The 11,766-nt window shown below is 33.8% G+C and overlaps 1 protein-coding gene across 1 annotated transcript; it reads right to left on the reverse strand.

Annotated features, from left to right (window-relative positions):
* Positions 1 to 2,613: 2,613 nt before the first annotated feature.
* LOC142238785 (uncharacterized) lies at positions 2,614 to 11,239 on the reverse strand. Its single transcript, XM_075310509.1, has 4 exons — positions 10,863 to 11,239; positions 10,696 to 10,784; positions 10,513 to 10,627; positions 2,614 to 3,023 (listed from the first exon to the last, which is right to left on the reverse strand). Exons 1-4 carry the CDS (start codon positions 11,017 to 11,019, stop codon positions 2,854 to 2,856), a joined length of 531 nt encoding a protein of 176 aa, XP_075166624.1. The 5' UTR covers positions 11,020 to 11,239; the 3' UTR covers positions 2,614 to 2,853.
* Positions 11,240 to 11,766: the final 527 nt, after the last annotated feature.

Consider the following 11,766-nt stretch of genomic DNA (forward strand, 5'->3'; position numbering starts at 1 on the left):
TAGAAATAAAATATTGACAAACTTTACTTTAGAAATAAAATTTGGACAAAATTTTCTATAGAAATAAAATATTGCTAAAATTTACTATAGAAATGAAATTTTTATAAAATTTTCTATAAAAATAAAATTTTGCTAAAATTTTCTATAGAAATAAAATTTTGAAAAAATTTTCTATAAAATATATAAATATAATTTTGAAAAAATTTTCTATAGAAATAAATTTTTCTATAGAAATAAAATTTTGACAAAATTTTCCATTGAAATACAATTTTGACAAAATTTACTATAGAAATGAACTTTTTACAAAATTTTCTATAAAAATAAAATTTTGCTAAAATTTTTAAAACTTTACTATAGAAATAAAATGTTGAAAAAAATGTCTATATATAAAACTGTGACAAAATTGTATATAGAGATAAAATTTTGACAAAATTTTCAATAGAAATAAAATTTGAAATAATATTTCCATAAAATTTTCTATAGAAATTAAAATTTGAGAAAATTTTCTATAGAAATAAAATTATCAACCAATTATCAGAATAAATTCAGGCAGTTTATTAAACCCAACAAAAACCACACTTGAACCCTCCGAAAAAAGGTTTTACATTGATAGCCGGCTTATGCCGAAATAAACTCGAAACAAACATATCTCTTTTCCTATGCCACTGTCAAATCATCGATTTTGAATTCACATGGCTGGGTTTATTTTGAGCGTGCCTCCTCTTCTTTTTCCATTTGTTTTGTTTTGTTATTGTTGGTTTTGTTCTTTAAGCATTGTTGTCGTTTTTTTTATTTCAGCTTAAAACCATACATTGACTAAACTACAAGAGTAGCTTAACCAACAGAGGAAAAGAATGTTTGTCAAATTTATTTGGGCAAAGCCCTATAGACTGCAAGATGGTTGGATGGACGCACGTTTCGGAATTACCACATTCCTCATCAGCATCCTCTACTTGCAGCAAAACTATCAACCAATTATCAGAATAAATTCAGGCAGTTTATTAAACCCAACAAAAACCACACTTGAACCCTCCGAAAAAAGGTTTTACATTGATAGCCGGCTTATGCCGAAATAAACTCGAAACAAACATATCTCTTTTCCTATAGGGCTTTGCCCAAATAAATTTGACAAACATTCTTTTCCTCTGTTGGTTAAGCTACTCTTGTAGTTTAGTCAATGTATGGTTTTAAGCTGAAATAAAAAAACGACAACAATGCTTAAAGAACAAAACCAACAATAACAAAACAAAACAAATGGAAAAAGAAGAGGAGGCACGCTCAAAATAAACCCAGCCATGTGAATTCAAATCGATGATTTGACAGTGGCATAGGAAAAGAGATATGTTTGTTTCGAGTTTATTTCGGCATAAGCCGGCTATCAATGTAAAACCTTTTTTCGGAGGGTTCAAGTGTGGTTTTTGTTGGGTTTAATAAACTGCCTGAATTTATTCTGATAATTGGTTGATAGTTTTGCTGCAAGTAGAGGATGCTGATGAGGAATGTGGTAATTCCGAAACGTGCGTCCATCCAACCATCTTGCAGTCTATAGGGCTTTGCCCAAATAAATTTGACAAACATTCTTTTCCTCTGTTGGTTAAGCTACTCTTGTAGTTTAGTCAATGTATGGTTTTAAGCTGAAATAAAAAAACGACAACAATGCTTAAAGAACAAAACCAACAATAACAAAACAAAACAAATGGAAATAAAATTTTGACAAAATTTTCTATAGAAATAATATTTTCATAACATTTTCTATAGAAATTAGAATTTTCTATAGAAAAAAATGTTGACAAAATTTACTATAGAAATAAAATTTTGACAAAATTTTCTATAGGAATAAAATTGTGACAAAATTGCCTATAGAAATAAACTTTTGACTAAATTTTCTATAGAAATACAATTCACTGAATTCAGATCACACCTTAAGAAGTGATGCAAATACGGTACAACCGGTCCGTCCTATGACAATCTCATGTAAAATTAATCATAGAATTCCTGATGATGTGGGAGATTTTGCACATTTTTAATAGAAATAAGATTTAGACAAAATTTTCTAAAGAAATAAAATCATAAAAAACGTAACATTTTGTTCCATTAATGAAAAATTTCTTTTGTTGTAAGACAATGACAAATTTTGAACCACCCTAGTACTCATAGAGATGAAAATAACATCGATCAGCACTAATTAATTTGAGACAAGCGCCCTTTTGTCCCACCCATCGTGGAACATTTTTCAGAGAATTTTTTTTTTTTACTAAACAAAAATAAATTGATAAAATATATTTTTTTAATTATTTAAAAACAAAAATATATATATATAAAGTTAAAATTTTTGTTTACAAAAAAATCAAAAAATAATAACGGAGGTAGGTTCATTAATAGGCAAAAATAAATATCTACTCTGTAGATAATATGTTTGTATTTTTACCATTTTTGCATGTTTTTGTATTTTTTTTTTATAATTTAAAAACCCAAAAAATCAAGCCATCAAGTACCATTCAAAATCCCAGAATACATTTCTCTTATCTTGAGGCCGCAGAATAATTGCCAAATATTTATGGCTTTGTTTTTGTTTAATTCTAAATTCCATTGCCATCTTAAAACGGGAAGAGGTTTGGTAATTTGGATTTTATTTCGTATTTTTTCATTGTTTGGATATTGTTTGCAGCATTTGGTCTTCGATATGGGATATGGTGCGTAAATTTATGTGGTTACGTTTCCCTTCAGTTGTTGAAACAAAAACATGCCAAGCATCTACATGTTGCTCTACTATATATACATTTATATGACGTCATATCCAGAATTTTAGAGGTTTTGGTTTTGGTTGTGCTTTGTTTTGTTTTGTACTCTTTCCTATTTTTTGCGTTGCGGTTGTGAACTGTACACATTGCCATGTTGATAGGCTTTACCACCAGGCAAATTTGTTGGGCAGGCATTGTAGGTAACATCTTGGCTTGGTATTGGATTATTACGCAGTTCCCGATAGAAAGCGAAAATGGGATACCACAGAGCAATTTGAATAGCTGTAGAAAAAACAACACACAAATTAAATAAAAAATTATTAAAAATTCAATATAAACAATTGGTATATGTACATGTAGATTAAAAAACAAAAAATAATTTCAAATAAACATTCTTTAAGCACCGAACACGTTTTGTTTTTGTTTTTTTTTTTTTTTTTGTATAAAAAATCTTTAGGAATTACTACTTATAAATACCAATTTTTTTATTGGAAATTTTTAATTTTTAATCCTTAAATGCACACCGATTCCGTAAAAAATAATGCATAATATCCAAAATGGTAAAAAACAAAATCAGAGTAGGTTTTTGAATTTTCGAGCAAAATTTCATTTAAATTTTCCTTCAATTTTGGTTTAACTTTACACATATGTACTAAAGATTTTCCGGAAAAAGCATATATTTTGAAACTGCGTTATGATGTTTTATTAACAACAAAAAACTTAATTTCGTTGAATTCGGTCAAAATTTTAAGACGTAAGAATTCTTTCCTGGTTGTAACTAAGAAGATACAGTGCGCATTTAAGGGTTAATTTTATATCTAATTTTCTATTGGATATTTAATTTCAATTTCCAATTGTAATCAAACACTTATTGAAATTTATTAAATGGACTTTAATTGAAATAATGTACCGACTTGTGGCATTTTTTTGTGCCAGATCTGATGACAAATAAACCTTCAGGACTAAAAATAGATACAATGTAGTCAGCATGGTAGGGAGGGTCAAAATGACTACGAAGAGACAGTAACAAGTAACGCCATTGTTTCTTCCCATCAGTTCTGTTGTAATTTTTATACCCTTCACCATAGGATGGGGGGTATATTAACTTTGTCATTCCGTTTGTAACACATCGAAATATTGCTCTAAGACCCCATAAAGTATATATATTCTGGGTCGTGGTGAAATTCTGAGTCGATTTGAGCATGTCCGTCCGTCCGTCCGTCTGTTGAAATCACGCTAACTTCCGAACGAAACAAGCTATCGACTTGAAACTTGGCACAAGTAGTTGTTATTGATGTAGGTCGGATGGTATTGCAAATGGGCCATATCGGTCCACTTTTACGTATAGCCCCCATATAAACGGACCCCCAAATTTGGCTTTCAGACCCTCTAAGAGAAGAAAATTTCATCCAATCCGGCTGAAATTTGGTACATGGTGTTAGTATATGGTCTCTAACAACCATGCCAAAATTGGTTCACATCGGTTTATAATTATATATAGCCCCCATATAAACCGATCCCCAGATTTGACCTCCGGAGCCTCGTGGAAGAGCAAAATTCAACCGATTCGGTTGAAATTTGGTATGTGGTGTTAATATATGGCCTCAAACACCCATGCACAAATTGGTCGAAATTGGTCCATAATTATATATAGCCCCCATAGATTTGACCTCCGGAGCCCCACAGATTTGAACTCCGGAGCCCCTTGGAAGAGCAAAATTCATCCGATTCTGTTGAAATTTGGTACGTGAATTTAGTACATTATATTTAACAACCATGTCAAAAGTGGTCCATATCAGTCCATAATCATATATAGCCCCCATATAAATCGATCCCGAGATTTGGTTTTGGAGCCACTTGGAGGAGCAAATTTCATCCGAGTCAGTTGAAATTTGGTACATTGTGCTAGTATACGGCCGTTCACAAGCATGCCTAACTAAGTCCATAACGGTCTATAGTTATATATAGCCCTCAGATAAATCGATCCCCAATCACAAAAAATTGGTCGATATCAAGTTCATAATTGTATATAGCCCCCATATAAGCGACCCCCATATTTCAATTCTGGCTCTCTACGTACCGAGCAAAAAGTCCATATCGATTCGTAATTATTTGTAGACTTTTTTGTCTAATATATACCACGTATGGACTAACTCACAATTTAGAAGACGATGTTAAGAAGTTTTAAGACACCACAACCCAATTAATTCGATTGTGGATGACAGTCTTTCGTAGAAATTTCTACGCAATCCATGGTGGAGGGTACATAAGATTCGGCCTGGCCGAACTTACGGCCGTATATACTTGTTTTTTTTTTCCAAAAATGTTCTTTTGTATAAACGGTTATAAAACCTTTTTTTACCGTTTTTTAATTTTTGAAAATAATCTATTTCTTTAAGCAAAAACACTCCCCCAATAGCCCATGAGCATAGCTGAAATCTAAGATAGCCAGAGCTTCGAAGAAATACAGATCTGAATTTGGCGGTTCGTTAAATAACAGCCTGTTTCTGTATGTCGATCGATCTCTATCAATCGACTGAAATGGAAACAAACAGCTGAATTTATAACCAAAAATCAGCTGTTTCTATGCATTTCATTCGATCGATAGAGATCGTTCGACATACAGAAACCAGCTGTAAATAACAATGGGGCCCAACGTGGGTCCCATGTGTAATTAAAACACAAGCCTTCAGAGCTAATAAACCAGTGTAACTAATCTTTGGGCTATTATTAGAACACGTATATTCAAAAAAAAAAATAATTTAAGAAAATTTTAACTAAACTATATTACAAACGCCACAAAATTATTATCACAAAAATAAATAAATATTTCACGATAAATTCAAGAACATTTATTAGACATGATTATTTTTTGTTTTTTCAAATTTCATATTTTAAAGAAAAACAAGTATATACGGCCGTAAGTTCGGCCAGGCCGAAGCTTATGTACCCTCCACCATGGATTGCGTAGAAACTTCTACGAAAGACTATCATCCACAATCGAATTACTTGGGTTGCGGTAACACTTGCCGATGGCAAGGTATCTTAAAACTTCCTAACATAGTCTATACGTGGTATATATTAAACTAAAAAAGGCCGATTAAATACGCATATAATTAAGTTTAAAGTTTCTATGTAAATAAAATTTTGACAAAATAAAATTTTGACAACATTTTCCATAGAAGTAAAATTTGGAAAAAATTTTCTCTAGAAATAAAATTTTCTATAGAAATAAAATTTTCTATAGAAATAAAATTTTGACAACATTTTCTATAGAAATAAAATTTGGAAAAAAAATTCTATAGAAATACAATTTTGACAAAATTTTCTATAGAAATAAAATTTTGACAAAATTTTCTATAGAAATAACATTTTGACAATGTTTTCTATAAAAATAAAATTTTGGTAGATTATTTTTGGCTCGAGTGTCAACCATTATTATGAACCAATTTTTGTGTGATTGGGGTTCGGCTATATATAACTATAGACCGATATGGACCAATTTTGGCATGGTTATTAGCGGCCTTATACTAACACCACGTTGCAAATCTCAACGGGATCGGATGAATTTTGCTCCTCCAAGAGGCTCCAGAGATCAATTCTGGGAACGGTTTATATGGGGGCTATATATAATTATGGACCGATATTGACCAATTCTTGCGCGTTTGTTAGAGACCACATTCTAACACCACGTACCAAATTTCAATCGGATAGGATGACTTTTGCTCATCTAAGAGGCTGCGGAGGTCAAATCTGGGAATCGGTTTATAAGGGGGCTATATATAATTATGGGCCGATGTGGACCAATTTTCGCATGGTCGTTAGAGAACATATACCAACACCATTTCAGCCGGATTGGATGAAATTTGGTTCTCTTAGAGGCTCCGCAAGCCAAATCGGGGGATCGGTTTATATGGGGGCTATATGTAATTATGGACCGATATGGACCAATTTTTTCATGGTTTTTAGAGACCATATACTAACACCATGTACCAAATTTCAGCGGGATCCGATGAAATTTGCTTCTCTTAGGGCAATCGCAAGCCAAATTTGGGGGTCCGTTTATATGGGGGCTATACGTAAAAGTGGACCAATTTTTGCATGGTTGTTAGAGAGCATATATAACCACTATGTACTAAATTTCAGCCGGATCGGATGAAATTTGCTTCTCTTAGAGGCTCCGCAAACGAAATCGGAGGATCGTTTATATGGGGGCGATATATAATTATGGACCGATATTGACCAATTTTTGCATGGTTGTTAGAGACCATATACTAACACCTTGTACCAAATTTCAGCCGGATCGGATGAAATTTGCTTCTCTTAGAGCAATCATAAGCCAAATTTGGGGGTCCGTTTATATAGGGGCTATACGTAAAAGTGGACCGATATTGCCCATTTGCAATACCAGCCGACCTACATCAATAACAACTACTTGTGCCAAGTTTCAAGTCGATAGCTTGTTTCGTACGGAAGTTAGCGTGATTTCAACAGACGAACGGACGGACGGACATGCTCAGATCGACTCAGAATTTCACCACGACCCAGAATATATATACTTTATGGGGTCTTAGAGCAATATTTCGATGTGTTACAAACGGAATGACAAAGTTAATATACCCCCATCCTAAGGTGGAGGGTATAACAAGTATATACGGCCGTAAGTTCGGCCAGGCCGAAGCTTATGTACCCTCCACCATGGATTGCGTAGAAACTTCTACGAAAAACTATCATCCACACTTGCCGATGGCAAGGTATCTTAAAACTTCCTAACACCGTAATATATACCTGGTATATATTAAACTATACGTGGTATATATATACGTGGTATATATTAAACTAAAAAAGGCCGATTAAATACGCATATAATTAAGTTTAATGTTTCTATATAAATAAAATTTTGACAAAATAAAATTTTGACAACATTTTCCATAGAAGTAAAATTTGGAAAAAATTTTCTATAGAAATAAAATTTGGAAAAAATTTTCTATAGAAATAAAATTTGGAAAAAATTTTCTATAGGAATACAATTTGACAAAATTTTCTATAGAAATAAAATTTTGACAAAATTTTCTATAAAGGGTGATACGGTCAAAATTTGGTCAATATAAACTTGACGTATTTCTTTCAATTTTGCATTTAAAAAACCTGAACAACCCTCATTTTGAAGGTGTGTGTGTGTGTAGAATGGTGCTCCTATTTTGATTTTGGAATTCACTCTTCAGTTGTCAAAATGCCGTCCAAGCAAGAAGAGCAGCGTATCAAAATTTTGCTAGCGCATCGCGAAAATCCGAGCTACTCGCATGTAAAGCTGGCAAAATCGCTAAAAGTTGCCAAATCAACCGTTACAAATGTAATTAAAGTGTTTGGAGAACGTTTGTCGACAGCCAGGAAGTCTGGATCGGGGGGAAATCGAAAACCGGAAGCCGCTGAGACGACAAAGAGAGTTGCCGGTAGTTTCAAGCGAAACCCTAACCTCTCTCTCCGAGATGCCGCAAATAGGCTGGGTGTATCGTCTACAACCGTGCATCGAGCCAAAAAACGAGCCGGACTATCGACTTACAAGAAGGTAGTGACTCCAAATCGCGATGATAAACAAAATACGACGGCCAAAGCGCGATCCCGGAGGCTGTACACGACGATGCTGACGAACTTTGACTGCGTGGTAATGGACGACGAAACCTACGTCAAAGCCGACTACAAGCAGCTTCCGGGACAGGAGTTTTATACGGCAAAAGGAAGGGGAAAGGTAGCAGATATTTTCAAGCACATAAAACTGTCAAAGTTCGCAAAGAAATATCTGGTTAGGCAAGCCATCTGTACCTGTGGCTTGAAAAGCAGCATTTTCATAGCTTCCGGGACTGTCAACCAAGAAATATACGTGAAAGAGTGTTTGAATAAACGTCTGCTGCCTTTCCTGAAGAAACACGGTTGTTCCGTACTGTTTTGGCCGGATTTGGCATCTTGCCATTACGATAAAAAGACCATGGAGTGGTACGCCGCCAACAACGTGCAGGTGGTTCCCAAGGACAAGAACCCTCCCAACACGCCAGAGCTCCGCCCAATTGAGAAATACTGGGCTATTGTCAAGCGGAACCTAAAGAAGACCAAAAAAAAACTGCTAAGGACGAGCAGCAGTTCAAGGCAAACTGGCTTTCTGCGGCGAAGAAGGTGGACAAGGTGGCTGTACAAAATCTGATGGCAGGTGTCAAGCGTGAGGCCCGGCAATTCGGATTTGGAAAAGCGAAAGCCTAACTGAATATTTTTCCTGAATTTTATACTAATTGAACTTGAAAAAGAAATTTAATTTGATTTTTTAAATAAACGATTTCACCGATTTACACGCGTTTTCCCTTGACCAAATTTTGACCGTATCACCCTTTATACCATTAATGTATCTAGTTTGCCTATTTCCCGTAGGGCAATATTGGTCACTGTAAAAACTCGATTTGTTAATTTTGATCAACAACAAAAGCCGATTAGTCGATTTGACTTGAATTGACCAACTATTCAAATGTTGATTTTTAAGATTAAATAAAAAGTCGCCTTTGACTTTTTGGAACAAAAAAGCATATTTACGACTTCAGAAATGTCACCCACCTCAGTAATGCTGGTGGCATTTCTGAGGGTTTCAAAGCTTCTCTAAGTGGTTTCACTGCAATGTGGTAGGCCGTTCGGACTCGGCTATAAAAAGGATGTTGCTTGTTATTGAGCTTAACATGGAATCGGGCAGCACTCAGTGATAAGAGAGAAGTTCACCAATGTGGTATCACAATGGACTGAATAGTCTAAGTGAGCCTGATACATCGGGCTGCCACCTAACCTACACATAAACCTACGACTTTTATGTGATGGTGCTAGAATCGATTTAACTTGATTTTCAAAAAGTCGATTTCGACTTTTCGCCTTCATTTGACAAAAAACAACGATTAGTCGAAAAGTATTTTTTTTTTTGAGAAAAAGTCGATCAGACGAAAAGGCTATTTTAGATTTTTGTGTGATACTGGATGAGAAGCCCATGTTAAATTCATTGCTCCTGCGCCATTTTCCACTACATTCGGATCCAAAAAGAACATTTTCAAGAACATTTTGGCAACGCTTTTTTTGCTGGGATGTCAAATCTGGGGATGAGTTTATATGAAGGGATCCGATATGACCCATTTGCAATGCCATCTGTCCTACATGAATAGCATCTACCTTTTCCAGAGTTTCAAGCCCATAGATTTTTCTTTCGGATTTTAGAGTTATTTTAACCGACGGACGGACGGACGGATACGTCTAGATCGACACAGAACTTCACCACAATCATATATATACAGTTAAACCTCTCAAAAGTGGTTGCTTATAATTTCTTCACATTTGGAAGGTCTTCAGCTATTGGATGTTAATATGAAAAGAGTTTCAAGACAATTGTCCACTTGTAAAAGGTACCAGGTAATCAAAGTGTTGGTGTTTGGTAGGTTTCACTGTAACTATATATTTTATGACTACCTGAGACCAATATTTCGATGTGTTACAAACCTAACGATAAAGTTAGTGTAACCATCCACATCCTATAGACAGTCTCAATGCCTTATGCTTCTTAATGATATCATACAAAAAATTCTTGCCATTTGAATAAACCCAAATTGGGACAGCAATCATATTTTGTCAGAGCATATGTATGCTTGATTTGAATTTCTAATATCCCAATAGCCATATTAATAAGACTTTCATTTCACAAAATTAGATTTAAAGCATTCATAATAGAGAAAACGCCTAATATTCTTACCAATCGATATTAGAGACATTATCCATGAGTTATGATCCAGAATCATTTTCACAATATTCAAGATCACATTAATGGCAACTATGATAACCCAAGGAGCTACAAACTGGTGACGATCCTGGAAAATCAAACGAACAAATATTAATACAATTCACAAGGTCCTCCTTACTCAATCATCCCACATACCCTTTTAATTCCAATAATCAATAGAACGGAAGCTATGAACATAGCACCACTCGAAAGAACTTCAAAAGCTAATATTGCTACATGGGTTCCTAAATAATTAGAAAAAAATAACGAATTTTTCTTAACATTTTTTTTTCAATTTGAATTTAATCGTTCCTCCTACTAACCTGTTATAGTGATCGCTTCACTGCCATCAGGATTTCTTCGTGGACTATTCACATGGGTTACAGCCACGGCGAATAAAAACACCACAAATATCGTTCCCAAACCAGAGAGTATAGCACTTAAATAGGCAATAACATTGCATAAAGTTTTATTAGCCATATTGCAGCAAAATGCTCCTAGATAATCACGCAAATTTTTGAAAACACTAACGCAAAATAATGCCGGACTATGTTATTTACGGGTGGACAGCGAAGAACACTTCTAACCCTAGTTAGCCAGTCGGCATAAAAAAATCAACTGCTTCCAATGTTCTAGCAGTCAACTCGAACGAAATCCAGTTCAACCGGCAAAGCCATATTTTTTTGGAGATCATCAGTGGTTCATGGCTCTAGCTAATGTAGTCAAAATGAGCATAAACAAATGAAATGATCATGGCAAAAAGAGAAGAGAAGGCCCCTTTGTGTGAATATGTAAAGATCATTATCTCCACAAAATGATAGAGATGCCAGATTAAATGAAAAGTAATTGCAAATGGGAAATTAATGTTAAAGATTTTTTTTTTTAAATGATCCCGGTTGCCACTGGTATCAAAATTATTCTACCAAAATTTTAATAAAAATTTACCAAAAATCTAGCAACTAGAAAATTTTGCCAAAATTTTATTTCTATAGAAAATTTTCCAAAAATTTTATTTCTATAGAAAATTTTCTCAAAATTTTATTTCTATAGAAAATTTTCTCAAAATTTTATTTCTATAGAAAATTTTCTCAAAATTTTATTTTCATAGAAAATTTTCTCAAAATTTTATTTCTAAAAAAAAAAATTGTCAAAATTTTATTCCTATAAAAAAAATTTGTGAAAATTTTATTACCACAGAAAATTTTCTCAAAATTTTATTTTCATAGA

This window comes from Haematobia irritans, chromosome 5, assembly GCF_050003625.1.
Source record: "Haematobia irritans isolate KBUSLIRL chromosome 5, ASM5000362v1, whole genome shotgun sequence".
In the NCBI taxonomy this organism is placed as follows: domain Eukaryota; kingdom Metazoa; phylum Arthropoda; class Insecta; order Diptera; family Muscidae; genus Haematobia; species Haematobia irritans.

Coding starts and splice junctions, on each gene's coding strand:
- LOC142238785 (XM_075310509.1), bottom strand. CDS start 11,019: ATGGCTAATAAAACTTTATGCAATGTTATTGCCTATTTAAGTGCTATA. Junction 10,785..10,862: donor TGAAGCGATCACTATAACAG/GTTAGTAGGAGG, acceptor CTAATTATTTAG/GAACCCATGTAGCAATATTA. Junction 10,628..10,695: donor TGATTATTGGAATTAAAAGG/GTATGTGGGATG, acceptor TTGATTTTCCAG/GATCGTCACCAGTTTGTAGC.